At 42.9% G+C, this 18172-nt stretch overlaps 1 protein-coding gene across 3 annotated transcripts in view; it reads left to right on the top strand.

The window, feature by feature from the left end:
- The window catches only part of LOC112261291 (mineralocorticoid receptor-like), a 97795-nt gene extending 80788 nt beyond the window's left edge, over nucleotides 1–17007 (top strand). For all 3 annotated transcript variants that reach the window (XM_042312089.1, XM_042312091.1, XM_042312090.1), the window contains exons 7-9: nucleotides 1998–2128; nucleotides 12039–12196; nucleotides 14101–17007. In XM_042312089.1, coding sequence (XP_042168023.1) covers nucleotides 1998–2128; nucleotides 12039–12196; nucleotides 14101–14256 — 445 coding nt within the window. In that variant the 3' untranslated portion in view covers nucleotides 14257–17007. The remainder of the gene's footprint in view (nucleotides 1–1997; nucleotides 2129–12038; nucleotides 12197–14100) is intronic.
- The last annotated feature ends 1165 nt before the right edge of the window (nucleotides 17008–18172 follow it).

The raw sequence follows: 18172 nt of genomic DNA on the forward strand, positions 1-18172 counted from the left end.
GTATGTGTATGTGTGTGTGTGTGTGTGTGTGTGTAGGGGGGAGGATACAAATATGTATGTTATCATGTGGTGGATGGTGGGAAATGTACATAGAGTTTATATGGATGAGTCAGTGTTTTGGGGATGTTGGCTGTTTCTTTGACATAGTGGGGCAAACAAGTATTTAGTCAGCCACCAATTGTGCAAGTTCTCCCACTTAAAAAGATGAGGCCTGTAATTTTCATCATAGGTACACTTCAACTATGACAGACAAAATGAGAAAAAAAAATCCAGAAAATCACATTGTAGGATTTTTAATTAATTAATTTGCGAATTATGGTGGAAAATAAGTATTTGGTCACCTACAAACAAGCAAGATTTGTCTCTCACAGACCTGTAACTTCTTTAAGAGGCTCCTCAGTCCTCCACTCATTACCTGTATTAATGGCACCTGTTTGAACTTGTTATCAGTATAAAAAAAAAGACCTGTCCACAACATCAAACAGTCACACTCCAAACTCTACTATGGCCAAGACCAAAGGACACCAGAAACAAAGTTGTAGACCTGCACCAGGCTGGGAAGACTGAATCTGCAATAGGTAAGCAGCTTGGTTTGAAGAAATCAACTGTGGAAGCAATTATTAGGAAACGGAAGACCTACAAGACCACTGAATCTCCCTCGATCTGGGGCTCCACGCAAGATCTCACCCCGTGGGGTCAAAATGATGACAAGAATGGTGAGCAAAAATCCCAGAACCACACGGGGGGGACCTAGTGAATGACCTGCAGAGAGCTGGGACCAAAGTAACAAAGCCTACCATCAGTAACACACTACGCCGCCAGGGACTCAAATCCTGCAGTGCCAGACGTGTCCCCCTGCTAAAGCCAGTACATGTCCAGGCCCGTCTGAAGTTTGTTAGAGAGCATTTTGATGATCCAGAAGAAGATTGGGAGAATGTCATATGGTCAGATGAAACCAAAATATAACTTTTTGGTAGAATCTCAACTTGTCGTGTTTGGAGGACAAAGAATGCTGAGTTGCATCCAAAAGAACACCATACCTACTGTGAAGCATGGGGGTGGAAACATCATGCTTTGGGGCTGTTTTTCTGCAAAGGGACCAGGGCGACTGATCCGTGTAAAGGAAAAAATGAATGGGGCCATGTATCGTGAGATTGAGTGAAAACCTCCTTCCATCAGCAAGGGCATTGAAGATGAAACATGGCTGGGTCTTTCAGCATGACAATGATCCCAAACACACCGCCCGGGCAACGAAGGAGTGGCTTCGTAAGAAGCATTTCAAGGTCCTGGAGTGGCCTAGCCAGTCTCCAGATCTCAACCCCATAGATAATCTTTGGAGGGAGTTGAAAGTCCGTGTTGCCCAGCAACAGCCCCAAAACATCACTGCTCCAGAGGAGATCTGCATGGAGGAATGGTCCAAAATAACAGCAGTGTGTGAAAACCTTGTGAAGACTTACAGAAAAAGTTTGACCTCAGTCATTGCCAACAAAGGGTTTATAACAAAGTATTGAGATAATAAAAGTTAGACCAAATACTTATTTTCCACCATAATTTGCAAATAAATTCATTAAAAATCCTACAATGTGATTTTCTAGAATTTTTTCTCTCATTTTGTCTGTCATAGTTGAAGTGTACCTATGATGAAAATTACAGGCCTCTTTCATGTTTTTAAGTGGGAGAACTTGCACAATTGGTGGCTAACTAAATACTTTTTTGCCCCACTGTACGAGATTAGTTTGGCTGGACACAATACAGTCAATGCTAATGGGAGCTTACTGAGCCATCCCACTTGGCACAGACGTCAATTCAACTTCTATTTCACATTGGTTCAATGGAATTTCATCGAACTGACTTGGAAACAACGTTGATTCAACCAGTGTGTTCCCAGTGGGAATGCACTCAAACAGTTGGTTTTAGAGGTAAACTTACAGCGCTGTATAGCGAGAGCAAGAACCAATATGCCTCAGGCACTGACCAACCATCCTTTCTCCCCTCAGGGACCGCATGCAGCAGTCAGCCATGTACGACCTGTGTCTGGGCATGAGGCAGGTGAGCCAGGAGTTTGTCAGGCTGCAGCTCACCTACCAAGAGTTCCTCTCCATGAAAGTGTTGCTGCTGCTCAGCACAGGTAAGTCAGCTGAAGGTGTGTGGAAAGGGGGGAGTGTGAGTTCCTTTGCCAGAAAAACATCCAACTCTAAGTGAGTGTGTGCATACAGCAGTGTGTGTGTGAGAGAGAGTGTGAGTGAGAAAGAGAGTCTATATGGTGTGTGTGTGTGTGTGTGTGTGTGTGTGTTGCACCAATCAACAGCTAGCTGCAGTGAGGTAGTGTATCAGCCACATGTCAGTATACAAGCAGGTTGACAGAGTAAATAACAGGTACATCACTTGTCATTTGTTTGCTGAGCTTGGAGTTGGAACACAAACAGGAACAACAATAGGTATACATACAGGGTCATGTCTATAATAAGCTGGAGTAGTGTACATTCTAGGTATGCATGGCAAGCGGGATTGGGTGACACTACAGGATGCAACGATTATGCTATACCTCTGGCACGCAACCTGTCATGACACTAATGTGCCAGAGAGAAAGAGAAGAGAGAGGGTAGTCGATGGAGAGCGAGACGTAAAATTGTGAGAAAGTACACAGAGAGAGAAGAATCTCAGTGTGAGAGAGGGATTTACATTTTAGGAGTTTAGCAGACAGTCTTATCCAGAGCGATTTACAGTAGGGAGTGCACACATTTTTGTACTGGTCCCCCACGGGAATCGAACCCACAACCCTGTCATCGCAAGCGCCATGCTCTAACAACTGAGCCACACGGGGCATGAAGAAAGAGACCCCCATATTGTTTCACCATATGGCAACTGAGAACAAGGTTCTTGTTGGCGTCCAGCAGTAAACGCAGTCGGGGCAGAGCAGGCAGAGCTACAGGAGGGCAAGGCTACATAGGCCAGTTATGGGAGCTATTTTGGGAGGCCAGGCTTCAGCCCTCTGCTCTGCTTTGAACTTCCGCCGTGCGGATTTGTAGGAATGTTTATTAGACTTGTCAGGCAGGGCCTCCGTTTGGAGGATGCTGGGTAGTCTCACGTGGAGCCAGAGGCAGCACTACTCAGCTTTCCATGGATTTCTGCCTGATTGATAATGGAAGCCTGGCTAGGAGTGTTGTTAGAGCAAACAGAGCAGAAAATTACAAACTATTAAAGGGATGCTTTGGGATTTTGACAATGAAGCCATTTATCTACTTCTGCAGAGTCGGATAAACTCATGGATTACATTTGTACGTCTCTGCATACAGAGGAAGGTAGAGGTAGTTTCGCGAGCCAGTGCTAACTAGCATTAGCAATTGTGCAAATGCTAGTTAGCAACTTCCTTCAAACTGCACAGAGAGCCAAACATTGCATCCACAAGTTAATCTGGCTTTGGGGAAGTAAATACAGGGCTTCATTACAACAAAAATTCTGAACCTCCACCCCCAAACTACAGTGGGGAGAACAATATTTGATAACCTGCTAAATCGGCAGTGTTTCCTGCTTACAAAGCATGTAGAGGTCTGTAATTTTTATCATAGGTACACTTCAACTGTGAGAGACGGAATCCAGAAAATCACAAAAAAAAAAAATCCCTCCAAAGATGTTCTATTGGATTCAGGTCTGGAGACTGGCTAGGCCACTCCAGGACCTTGAGATGCTTCTTACAGAGCTACTTCTTAGTTGCTCTGGCTGTGTGTTTTGGGTCGTTGTCATGCTGGTAGACCCAGCAACGACACATCTTCAATGCTCTTACTGAGGGAAGGAGGTTGTTGGCCAAGATATCTCGATACATGGCCCCATTCATCCTCTCCTCAATACGGTGCAGTTGTCCTGTCCCCTTTGCAGAAAAACATCCCCAAAGAATGATGTTTCCACCTCCATGCTTCACGGTTGGGATGGTGTTCTTGGGGTTGTACTCATCCTTCTTCCTCCAAACACGGCGAGTGGAGTTTAGACCAAAAAGCTCTATGTTTGTCTCATCAGACCACACGACCGTCTCCCATTCCTCCTCTGGAGCATCCAGATGGTCATTAGCAAACTTCAGACGGGCCTGGACATGCGCTGATTTGAGCAGGGGGACCTTGCGTGCACTGCAGGATTTTAATCCATGACGGCGTAGTGTGTTACTAATGGTTTTCTGTGAGACTGTGGTCCCAGCTCTCTTCAGGTCATTGACCAGGTCCTGCCGTGTAGTTCTGGGCTGATCTCACACCTTCCTCATGATCACTGATGCCCCACGAGGTGAGATCTTGCATGGAGCCCCAGACCGAGGGTGATCGACTCATCTTGAACTTCTTCCATTTTCTAATAATTGCGCCAACAGTTGTTGCCTTCTCACCAAACTGCTTGCCTTTTGTCCTGTAGCCAATCGCAGCCTTGTGCAGGTCTACAATTTTATCCTTGATGTCCTTACACAGCTCTCAGGTCTTGGCCATTGTGGAGAGGTTAGAGTCGGTTTGATTGAGTGTGGACAGGTGTCTTTTATACAGGTAACGAGTTCAAACAGGTGCAGTTAACACAGGTAATGAGTAGAGAACAGGAGGGCTACTTAAAGAAAAACTAACAGGTCTGTGAGAGCCGTAATTCTTAGTGGTTGGTAGGTGATCAAATACTTATGTCATGCAATAAAATGCAAATGAATTACTTAGAAATAATACGTGATTCTGGATTTTTTTTTAGATTGTCTCACAGTTGAAGTGTACCTATGATAAAAATTACAGCCCTCTACCTGCTTTGTAAGTAGGAAACACTGACGATGTTGCTGGTTTGAATATTGGAGCCGACAAGGTAAAACATTTTAAAATAATCTGTTGATGTGCACTTGCTCAAGGCACTTAACCCTAATTGCTCCAGGGGTTCTCCAGCCACACTGGACGTGACCCCACTCAGGGGATACGCATTAAAAACATTTGACTAAAATGTGTATCTTAAATGAGATCAATCAATGACATAACACACTTGTGTAATTTTAAAATGGCATTTTAGTCCCGAAATTCTAAGCATTCCCAAATGGCATTGACACTGGCCTGACATAACCAGAGTGTCGGTAAATTAATCTGAAAGCAGGAGTGCTGTTGGAGTGGAAGTGGGACGGTGGGGAGAGGATGGAATGAGAGCGAGAGAGCGGGATAGAAAACTGACAGCACGAGAGAGCAGGGAGAGGGAGTGTAAGATGGAGGAAGAGGTAGAAAGAACGAGAGAGCTCTCTGGTCCGTCTGTTGTTGTTGCCTCTTCCCTCCTCATCCTCTAGAGCCTCTCCAAAGAGCCCTGCTGTACTTAATAAAGTCCAGTCAAGCACTGGGCAGCACTCCAAAACCTGCTGTTTTTCTCCTACTTCCTTCAAACATGGCCCAAATGGAGGGAGAGAGAGTGCTGTGGGTATCTGACTGATTGTATGTGGCTGCATGAATCTGTCAGAAGTGTTTCAGTAGTGCCTGTCAGAGATTGCATCCTACTGTAGGTCTTCTTGGGGATGATGATATTGAGGTTCTCATTTTAGCATCTCAATCCTTCTAGACCGAAGTGACTATGAATTTTATGTTCTTTACTTTACGTTTGTAAAAGGCTATTTCATCCTCTTAATATTTGTGACCAACAGTGAAATGAGATCTGATACTGTCGAGGCAGAGAATACATCTTCCTCCATATTTCTTGAACACAGACTGACTGACACCAACTAATGAAGAGAGATAAGGACAATGTGTGTTGAGTTATTGTGGAAAGGTGTTTACAGAGAAGTAGTTGTGTGGTGTTTTTTGTATTTGACCTTGGTTAAGGGTTCACTTGCCCTGCAGTGTCTCATGAGACCCTGTAGAATGGGTGTGGCAGTGTATGGAAACATTGTCCTTTAAAACAATACTCCGTAATAGAACGCCGCCTAATAAATATTGTTGTGGATGATTGTCATAAAATGGTTTCTAGCCTTGATATGCATTAGCCTTGCTTGCTAGATGGTTGCTACACTAAATGGTAGATTACTTTGTGGGGTAACTCATGTTAAGTGTTCTAAAACTAGTTAAAAAAAAGCACTATAATCATTATATAAGCCACAATCCATTATTATAATCTGATTTATTTGTCAGATAGATAATAATCCTTTGAGTGTTATTCATTAGTGGGGCTGTTTTTGACATTGTTTTATTAAATGTTTCCAGTGCGACAGGATGCGATATCTTTCTGGATTAAGTTTTTATCTAGGAGGAGAACAGTCTACAGGCATATTTGTACGGCAGTCTTTATTTATTGAAATACCCTGCATTTCCCTTTGTAAGCCGGTACATCATGGCTTGAATCAAGGCCAAGACACAGTCTTGAGGTATGAGCTGGTAAGACTAAAGCAGGAAGCTACATGTCTACCATGTCGTGTGTTTAACGATACCCAATATAATATATAGGCTGTCATTGTGAAAATATCCTATGTACAGAACATATGAGGCAGAAGCAATGCAAGTATTTCTAGGTTGTGAAAAAAATGAGGGTTCAACAGGTTGCAATTCATAGAAAATCCTGGGTCATATTCATTAGGGAGCACCGTAGCAAAAGGTTATGCAATGGAAAATGAAAACAAGTGTTTCAGGTATAAGTTCAGGTATAGATAGTCCCTCCCCATTTCAGTCAGTTGTCTTCCATTTGGTGCTTATTATTTATTAAACCCGGGCTGCTTAAGAAATATGGATGTGCGTGTGAAATACGGCCTTGTTGACACATCTAGGTTGGGTACCTGCGTTGAGTAATTGCCCCTAAATGACTGCCGGCCACGCCCCTAAATGACACACCGTCTGCTGGCCACACCCCTAAATGACACACCGTCTGCCGGCCCTAGACAATGCCAACTGGAGCGGAATTAAATTAGGGACTGAGTCAGTGGGGCGAAAACAAAGGGCCCAAATGTGGCACTGGTTTTAGCATGTTCCTGTTAATAAGGGCCACAAAACAAGCCGCGAAACAGAAAGAACAGAATCCCTCTCGCCTCGATGCTTTTCCAGAGAGCTCTAGTTATTGCTTTGTCGCTCTTGGTCTCTGCTACGTTCTAGGCTAGGTTTGTGTGTGTGCGTCTGCATCTCTCACGGTATCTATGCCTCTGTGTGTGTGTGTGTGTGTGTGTGTGTGTCTGTGTGTGTGTGTGTGTGTGTGTGTGTGTGTGTGTGTGTGTGTGTGTGTGTGTGGTGCCTGCGTACATACAACTGAACATTGCCATTCGCTGAGCTGTTTCCTCCAAGATGCAATGCTAACTGACAGGCTCTAGTCCTACTCTTGCATGTGGCTGTATGTTCTAAGAAACAAAAAGCCCTGTCAACTATTTTCTCACATGGCTCTCAACACAACAAGGTGTGTTTGTCTGGGTTAAGGCTTCAAATGCAAAGCTTCAAACGAGGCTAATTAAACAAAATCAAATCAAGTGTATTTGTCATATGTACATGACACACATGGTGTACACAGTACAAGTTAATGTTTACTTGCAGGTGCACCACTTTTACTACAGACTGAGTATAGTACAGATGTAGGATATTAATTTGAGCCAGTTTGCTACAGCAGGAAAAATAATCCTGCAGCAACAGGAAGTGTGAATTATAATGAATGGACATTGTTGCAGGGCTGATAACAGAGAGAATCAGTTGGACGGACATTTGATTTCTAAAAACGGGCCGTTTCTTTCCAGGAATTGCGTTATAGTAAAGACCACAGGCAGCTCATAGTTTAAAGTTTAGGGAAGTCTATAATTTATCCTACCATTTCTACGTTCCAGTAATGGATTGTATTTTATATAAAAATGTTTGTGGAACAGTTTCATTTCAATTAAGTTTTCGTTTCTCAATTATTGTCACTTGGTTAATCATAAATCTGAATCAAAACGATAAAATCTAAATGTTTAAATTCAACTAAGGCACCAGCCTTTGCCATATAGACACACCGTGATCCTTTGGCAGCTAAAGAAATGAGTGCATGTTACTCAGATAACCTATTGGCCAATGCAGCAGTAGGCCTATAACTTCTATTGTCAACTAAGTAAAACAGACCCAAAGCCAACTAATAAATAAGCCTGATGAAAATTCAGGTTCTGTCAATCATATTACTCTATACTCCCCCCATCTGCCTCCCTTTCTACCGGTCTTGAGCCATCGCTAGTAAAGTGCAATATTGTATCAACTCAGCAGGTTGGCGTGCTCGTGGGCACGCGCTCCCTCAACCACCCACATCCTCATTGCTCACATGGAGCCTTCCAAACAAGAATTTTGTTTTTGTCAAACTGCTAAATTATGGATATAAAATTAACTTAAATTTCTCTGCAAACAACATTTCCACTCTTAGAATAATAAATGTCTGTAATACATGCATTAACAGAAATTAAAATGGCCAGATGACAGGGATGAACAGTACATTTAGTAGACCTACTGGTTACATATGTAATGGTGAATTGATTAAAAAAAATAGAATCAAAAGGGGCAAACAATTCACACAATGAAACAATGCAGCAGACAGCGGAGCACATTCTGGAGAGCTGAGTGCATGTATTCTGGAGAAAGACGCCCATATCGTGGCCACAAACCACTCCCCTCGTCTCAACACTTTAAAAAGGACACTCAAGACACATTCTTCCCACATTTAAGATCATTTTCACTGACAACTGCAACTAAATAATCAACTAGGCCTATTGCCAAGCGCGTTGCCCAAAATGCTGGCTTCCCAAATAGGCATAGGCCTACGCATGTGATTTGACACAATCCACAGATTTAAGTACGACGTGCCATACTCTTTTTGTCCAGACTATTAGATACATGGTCTGCACATACGGAGACAGAGGGGTGCCGTGCCGCTCACGCTGCTACTTCATCTGAGATCGAGTCTGTCGGCGTGCATCTCAGTCAGATCAATATTTTATTTGGATGGGCAAGGAGGTACGGTAGGGCGGGGCCAGACCCCCTAAGGCTTGCCCATAACGCCGGCCCTGTATCGTTGTAGTGGTTGATTCATACAAGGGAAAATCAACTCCGGAATTTCAAAGTGGTATTAACAAACGTCAGAAGCGTTTTCAAACCTCAAATACACTACACGCTTCAAATGGCCTGCATAGCCGGAAAGGTCTCCTGTAACAGGGTGATCAAATTAAGATCCTACATCTGTATGTCAAATGCAGGCCTCAAGGGTCAACACAGTGCCTCAACTCAGCCATAGGCAACCCAAAAAATAGCTTTTTTAATTTACATGTTTAAAAGGTACCAAAACTGACCATAGAAACAGAACAAGTAGAGCAGCTTGTCATTAGCGTACGGCTGTGAGGCAGGTCGAGCTACGCTGTGACACCAGAAGGATCTAGCCAGGCAGGTAGCCTATCCTCCTAGACTGGTCCTAGATCTGTTTGTGTTGTCATCTTGCCATCTCTGGATCAGATCTGGGACCAGGCAGGTCCTAGAATGATCCCCGTCCTGTTAGTGCGGCATGATTATTCTTACCATAGAGTTGGCTATACAGCACATTCAGAACTGGGACCAGCTAACGCCACGTCTGACCATAGGAGTTGCCTATACAGCACCAACAGATTTGGGACCAGCCCGGCAGGTCGCCTACTAACCTGGGCTACGGTGTGTCAGCCTTCTCCCTATGAAACAGGATGTCAATTAAGACTTTAAAGTGTGTCATTTGGAACAGTTGGTTGCTCTGGTTTGAGGTAATCATTACCTGAAGCTGCTTAGTCAATTACCAACATTAGCTAGAGAACACCTGCCTTAGTGTGCCAACACTGTGTGTGTGTGTGTGTGTGTGTGTGTGGAGTACCTAACACTGTCCAGTGATATTGCACTTAAAACTAAACAATTGTTTTTTGACCTATAGACCTGTTTTGAATATATGTCTGAATAAAATGTGATGCCTCTGTGACAATGTAGGTTACTGTGTATGATGATCATCTACTGTAGTAGTAGCAGCAGCTATGATAATCAACAGTGCACAGGAGGCTGCTGAGGGGAGGACAGCTCACTATAATGTCAACAATAACAAAAACCATGCTGATACAATTCCACTGATTCTGCTCCAGCCATTACCACTCCCCAATTAAGGTGCCACCAACCTCCAGTGCAGCAGTGGAATAACAGTGGCAGAGTTGCAGGCTACTAGGGATAAAGGCACTGTGCTGGTTAGTTTGATTACTGTACCTGCAGCACTTTGTTCATCACACCACAGTGTATATCAGAAGTGTTCCTGTAGGCCTCCACTAGAAGAAAGATCTAAGAGAGAGTGCGTTGGGAGACGAGGTGTTTCTTAATTCATTAGCCAGCCAGACGCAGAATGTCATTTAAGATGAGGTTGGCAGGCAGCCATATCGCCGTTAGTTTGTCCTCTACAGCGATATGAGCAAGAGAGAGAGCGAGCGATAGATAAAGGGAGAAATCAAGAGGATACCTTTATCCATATTGAGAAGACTTATCTAATTTCTCACTTAAAATACTCTGTACATCCTGTTTCAATATGTTCATCACGCTCTTACAGTTATACTGGCATGCTGTCCGGTCCTCTGGCAGTCTCTATGGGGGTGCCACAGGGTTCAATTCTCGGGCCGACTCTTTTCTCTGTATATATCAATGATGTTGCTCTTGCTGCGGGCGATTCCCTGATCCACCTCTACGCAGACGACACCATTCTGTATATTTCCGGCCCATCCTTGGACACTGTGCTATCTAACCTCCAAACGAGCTTCAATGCCATACAACACTCCTTCCGTGGCCTCCAACTGCTCTTAAACGCTAGTAAAACCAAATGCATGCTTTTCAACCGTTCGCTGCCTGCACCCGCACGCCCGACCTAGCATCACCACCCTGGATGGTTCCGACCTAGAATATGTGGACATCTATAAGTACCTAGGTGTCTGGCTAGACTGTAAACTCTCCTTCCAGACTCATATCAAACATCTCCAATCTAAAATCAAATCTAGAGTCGGCTTTCTATTCCGCAACAAAGCCTCCTTCACTCACGCCGCCAAACTTACCCTAGTAAAACTGACTATCCTACCGATCCTCGACTTTGGCGATGTCATCTACAAAATGGCTTCCAATACTCTACTCAGCAAACTGGATGCAGTTCATCACAGTGCCATCCGTTTTGTTACTAAAGCACCTTATACCACCCACCACTGCGACCTGTATGCTCTAGTCGGCTGGCCCTCGCTACATATTCGTCGCCAGACCCACTGGCTCCAGGTCATCTACAAGTCCATGCTAGGTAAAGCTCCGCCTTATCTCAGTTCACTGGTCACGATGGCAACACCCATCCGTAGCACGTGCTCCAGCAGGTGTCTCACTGATCATCCCTAAAGCCAACACCTCATTTGGCCGCCTTTCGTTCCAGTTCTCTGCTGCCTGTGACTGGAACGAATTGCAAAAATCGCTGAAGTTGGAGACTTTTATCTCCCTCACCAACTTCAAACAGCTGCTATCTGAGCAGCTAACGGATCGCTGCAGCTGTACATAGTCTATTGGTAAATAGCCCACCCAATTGTACCTACCTCTTCCCCATACTGTTTATATTTATTTACTTTTCTGCACACCAATATCTCTACCTGTACATGACCATCTGATCATTTATCACTCCAGTGTTAATCTGCAAAATTGTAATGATTACCTCATGCCTTTTGCACACATTGTATAGAGACTCTTTTTTCCACTGTGTTATTGACTTAATTGTTTACTCCATGTGTAACTGTGTTGTTGTCTGTTCACACTGCTATGCTTTATCTTGGCCAGGTCGCAGTTGATGTGGGTTGATGTGGTTGGTCAACAATAATGAAAAAAATTAAAATAAAATAAAGAGTAAAAAAGGTAATTGATTAAAATACATGTTATGACAACTTATGTCATGGTTATAACTGTAGGGTGGTCAAATCAAATGTTCTCGGTAAGGTCAGGTTTAGGTCAAATTGCCATGTGCTTATACAATACATTTTATGTAGTCTTATGTAGGCTAGTTGTTTACACCTCCCATTAATACTCATCTTTTGGCTTCCTCTCTCCTCTTAGTTCCTAAAGAGGGTCTAAAGAACCAGGCAGCGTTTGAGGAGATGAGAGTGAACTACATCAAGGAGCTGAGGAGGTCTGTGGGCAAGGCCACCAACAACTCTGGACAGACGTGGCAACGCTTCTTCCAGCTCACCAAGCTACTGGACGCCATGCATGACGTAAGCACTGGACCCACATCACTGTATCCATAACATCAGGCACTGGACCCAGCGCTACATCACCATGCCAAGTCCCATCAACAAGCCTCCTCTATGCTATGCATATGTAACAGTATAGCTTTCATCCGTCCCCTCGCCCCGACCCGGGCTCGAACCAGGGACCCTCTGCACACAGACAACTGACACCCACGAAGCATCGTTACACATCGCTCCACAAATCCACGGCCCTTGCAGAGCAAGGGGGACAACTACTTCAAAGCCTCAGAGAGAGTGACGTCACCGCTTGAAACGCTATTAACACGCACCACCGCTAACTAGCTAGCCATTTCACATACACCGAGCAAGTTCAAATAGCAGGTCCCCTGACTGGAGTTCAACAATGTAAGGTAGTATCTCTCAAACAGATTACATTCCAATGACTAGCCCTAAAGGGTGTTTATTTTGGAATGGGCAGAGATGGCCCTATATCGGTGAATAAATGGAACATGGAGGAATCAATGTCCAGGCTCAGAGTGGTGGGTCAATACAACGGTCCCCCTAACTAAATGCACTGACTGCAGGGGTTATGCAAGGACAACTTAGCATGTGGTGAAACATTAGGAGCTAGAAGCATTAGGGAAAATACTCACATCTCACAAATGCTGGGAAAAGTCCCTGATATTGGGGCTGACAGTCTAAAATCAGTCTGCCAAACCATACTTTTGAAGGAATTGACATGCATCAGAAAGGTATTGGGAAGTTCAGAAGATCATCAGGCAATAACCTTGTTCTTTTCTACACTGAAGATCATAGATCTTCATTTATGTTCTCCCCCCCCCCCCCGTCTGATTTAGTGCCTGGTCTTGTCCACTCTGTTCTGCACTGTTTGTGGGCATTGTAGACACATGTGTTCCCGAGAGTCTTCTCCTTCAGTGATGGGGTCATAATATTTTGTAGCTTAAACCGTTCAAAAGAGACGCATTTGTAGGAAGAAAACAAAAACCGCTCTGTTTATTACAACCGCATCTAGCAGCTACCAGAGGTTACTGACGTAACCCTGGTTCTATGAACCAAGCCATTATTATATTTCTTCCCCCCCTCCAGAGTTTCCCTCGTGATCCCATTTTCAATTCATGCAACCCCTAGTTTTGGAAACGATGCCCTATGTAGAAGAGGTATCGTCTATTGAGAATCAGTAGCACCCCCTAGTGGTACGTCAGACTCATGAGTCGTGACCCCTAACCGATAAACAATTAGTCATCAATGCCATGACAACGTTAACCTAAGGATCTGGCTATGGTAGGTGGCATCACTCTGAATGAGGTACGGTTAGGTAACCCAACACAATGCCATGACAACGTTAACCTAAGGATCTGGCTATGGTAGGTGGCATCACTCTGAATAAGGTACGGTAAGGTAACCCAACACAATCCCATGACAACGTTAACCTAAAGATCTGGCTATGGTAGGTGGCATCACTCTGAATAAGGTAAGGTAACCGAACACAATGCCATGACAACGTTAACCTAAGGATCTGGCTATGGTAGGTGGCATCACTCTGAATAAGGTGCGGTAAGGTAACCCGTCAGAACACACGTCAGAAAAGGAGAATGCCAAGTCAAGGTTTCCCAGGGCACAAAGTTAACCCCAACTTCCAAGAACGAGGCTTTGATTGTACTGTGTATTATTCACACTTCATGATAAGCCAATGAAATCCCTATGCAAACACAGCTGGACTCTATCAAACTACAACTCTCCTTCCTGCTCTCCCTCCCCCGCTCTCTCTCTACCCCTCTCAATGTGCATTTATTCCATGTTATCTTTTTCTACATTTCTCTCTGCAATGTTGGGAAGGACACATTTCACTGTTAGTCTCTGTGACAAACCACATGTTATTGATTGATCCCTCCCCCTCTGTCCTCTAGTTGGTGGGGAACCTGCTAGACTTCTGTTTCTACACGTTCCGTGAGTCTCAGGCTCTGAAGGTGGAGTTTCCAGAGATGCTGGTGGAGATAATCAGTGACCAGATACCAAAGGTGGAGTCGGGCAACACACACACCCTCTACTTCCACAAGAAGTGACTGTACTGAGTCCTTGGGAGGAAGAGAGAGAGAATGAAATAACGAGAGGGGGAGGAGTGGGAGAGGAGGAAGGCTAAGGAAGGACCCTAGCCTCAGGAGTGGCCTAACTACTATGCCAGCCAGTCAATCTGCTGCCCCCTCCCCGATCTCAAATGGGACAGGAAGAGAGGTGGAGGAAGTTGAGTCCCCCACACTGCAGTCTCCGTCCGCCGGTTAGAGGTGACGCTGAGTGAGTGACATCTCAGAGCCAAGGAAAACGCACTGACGAGGACTTTAAAATGTGACAAAGCAGCATCCCGACCCTTAGCGTGCGCACCCCCAAAGACGATAATGTTTTTCTATGGATACGAAGCCATACATTTTTTTGGTTGCGCTACAGTCCATACATTCACACAGACCCACATGTACAGTAATGCAGCACGCACACAGTAACACAGACCATCTTACCATCCTGAACCATGTCAGATATCTGTGCTTTTGCATTGATTCATGGATACTACTACTCTGACAATATGGAAAACAATGCTTAGATGTTGCTATGCAGTGTATTGTCATTAGGTTACATGGCAACATATACTTTTTTCATGACAAAGACTAAATGTAGGGTTTCTGTGAGAGGATCAAGGTCTATTTGAACATACTCCAAGGGCTATACAAGCTTAATAATAAACTGAATAGTTGCATAAAAAGCTAACCAATTCCACTTTTGTTCTGCAGTGGTGTGCATTACAACACCCAAATGCCCACATAACTTAAATTGTTTTAACGTTGTATAATGATCAAAAACGTAAACTCTTATTAATATGCAAAAACTTCAAAATTAAGAATTTTCAAAGTATGGTGTTTTGTGTGATCAAGTGTGAAAAAAGTTGAGTAACAGTTAAGTGAATCTGCCATGTCATACGTGAAGGCTTTCTGATATGTAGATGATTAACTACGCAACATTTGTCAATAGATTAATTCCATCCATAATAGGTGCGGGAGTATGGAAACACCTGATGGATTCACAATGACGACTTTTCCCTCACATCTTAATGCGTTTGACGGCGGTACACCCAGTTAGTTATCCAGGGGTTCTCAACTTTTTGGGGCTGTGACACCTTTTTCATAGCAAATTCATCAGAAACCCATTCATAATCAAAACACAACTAATGACTAAAAATGGCATAAAATGATTTTTACTAGGACTTTGGCAGTGCATGGCTGGACGAACCAAGTCTCGGGCCATGGGAAAAAGGCCCTTGGCATCGGAGAGAAAACATTGCCATTTTCAAAGGTAAATTCCTGCAATTCTACACATTTTGTCATGGGGTCGATTTTTCGTTGTTGTAGCTTTAAAGCTGATATCCAAAAATTCTACACATTTTGCCATGAGGCAGAGATAAAACTTAACTGTTTAAAGCTTGAATTACAGTGCATATAAAAACATTTTGGGGGGAATACAAGAATTTGGAATATTGATCATTTTGATTGAGTACTGTGGATACCAATATCCCTGTGAGCCTCCCAGGCCCATGTTCACCAGGGTTAAGAACATCAATTGTACAGTAGATTAATAATATGTATTACACCCTTTATATAGTATTATTCCACAGATCCCTTGGCCCAGATTTGTTTAGTCTGTTAGTAATAATAAAAGTACAAAAATAAATGATATACATTGAGATGTGGAGCCCACTTTGAGAACCCCTGAGTTATACAGTATAGTGAAAACATCAGAGCACCCATTTCTTGGTCTATTTCTACGTACTTACAGTGCATCCAAACCAGCACCCTTTGTGAAGTCAACCGACACTTATCTACCGTTTCCAGAAATAGTAATGAAGCATTTTGTAAGAGTGTTGTTGCAAAGGTTTTCGGTTTCATAAACCAGACAATTTACACCTAAGGTGCTTCTTTTTGTAAACGCAAAGATGACGAAATAACACTTCTGGTAACTAACATTATCAGCATTAGATACAGGGTTGGGTAGGTTACTTTCTAAATGTAATCCGTTACTAGCTACCGGTCTAAAATGTTCATCAGTAACGTATTTTCGTATTACCCAAACTCAGTAATGCAATCTGATTACTTCCAGGTACTTTTGGATTACTTTCCCCTTAATAGGCATTAGATGAAGACAAAAATAATCCATCAAACGCATTGTGTGTCAGTGGTCTCCGACTTGTGATCAGACCCGCTCAGGTGGAACAAACTTAAACTTGGGCCTTTCTCATTAAGAAAACAGAAAGGTGTCGTAATGGATTTTTCACTAACATACATTCTGAATTTAAAAGTAATCTAGGTTTTTAAAAGTAGGCATCCGTAATCAGATAATATGTGTGCTGGTAAAGTAACTGATTACAGTTGCATTTTTTTGTAATCAGATTACATGTAACTCCCCAACCCTGATTAGATACAATAACCTTCAAACATACTGTATGTTGATGATATTGGAACTGGATGTTGGAAAATGCCATTACTCTACAGTCACAGTGCTTTAAGTAAATGAATAATGTATTCAAATTTACCTGGCAAGAGGCAAATGCATACAGTAAATGCAATGGCACTTGCTTAGGTTACAGTTACATTTCCCCCACTGTTGTACAGAAACTGTTTTGGAAGTACATGTTGATACTGCTGATAAATGATTGACTCATTGCATTGACCACCTGTCCTGATTTTGTGTTGTCCATCTTGTCTTTGGGCCAACTCTAGATGTATGGCCAGTCATCTGGACCATTCTTACCAGACCTGGGTTCAAACTTGATTTGAAACCTTTCAAACTACTTAGAGCGTTTGCTTTAGTCTGCCAGGTGGGTGGGGTTTGCATTTCAATTGGTTCCATTGCAAAAGTCAAGCTCAATTAAGTACATTAGAATTTGAAACAATTTCAAATAGTACTTGAACCCAGGTCTGATTCTTGTTTCACACCAGATTGACTGACTGCTTAATCATTGTGGAACACTGATGCTACTGAATAGCGTGAGAGATAGTTGTTCGAGAGGAAAAACAGAGGGGGCGTTTGGTTCCATCGTTTCACCTCATTTGTGAGGGTGTGTGGTTGTTTTTTTCCCCTGGCAAGCACGAGCAAAGTTGATCTGCTTTTTTCGAGGGCATTGTTAGTTTTCCTACGTTCTATAGGATTATGCGGAATATCCTAATTGCCTGAATTAGATTTGTACAGAAGAGATGTGACAATTGAGGCATTAACCCAGCTAGAACGTGTGTCTGGTTGATAACTAAATGTGAATATATACAGAGAGACCCTGCATGAATAAGGCCTATAGTTTAAAGGGATAGTTCACTTCAAAAATGTGAACTCCCCTTTAAGGTGCTGTTGGTGTTTCACTATAGGTTCTACTTTGTAGGAAGCTGTCCAGAGTTGGACATATAGAACAGACAATGGCAGGAGGATCACGATTAAAGAAAAATCCAGTCCCTATGCTTAAACGGTCTCATTTTGCAGACTGTCCATCCATGTCCCTTTTGTACATTGCTGTGTTGAAGTTGTGAACTGAAGGACCCTAAAGACACGCTGTAAAGAACTGCTATTCTTTTTCTTCTCGTTTTACTCCTTTACCCTCTCCTTTTTATTTTTTAAAAATAGTGTCAAAAAAAGGTTCATAGGACGAATGGGAAAAGTATTTTTGAAAGAATTATATTTTGCTGGAAACAATATTTAAGTACTTTGTCTAAAAACAGAACTTTTTTTGTAAAGTGAAATGTTTATGCATGCTTTTTTTGATGAGATGTTTACATTGTATTTAAGAAGGGAAAATTGTGCCTTTTTATCTCACCTGATTTAACATTTTACAGTATATATTGTAAATAATACAGAAAGTCATTATGTTTGAGTAGTGTAAAAAACATTTATACTTTAAAAGGAATAATCCGGTCCAAAACGATTTTGGTATTGGTTTCATTAGTCCACTGT

Source organism: Oncorhynchus tshawytscha, linkage group LG34 (genome assembly GCF_018296145.1).
Source record: "Oncorhynchus tshawytscha isolate Ot180627B linkage group LG34, Otsh_v2.0, whole genome shotgun sequence".
NCBI lineage: Eukaryota > Metazoa > Chordata > Actinopteri > Salmoniformes > Salmonidae > Oncorhynchus > Oncorhynchus tshawytscha.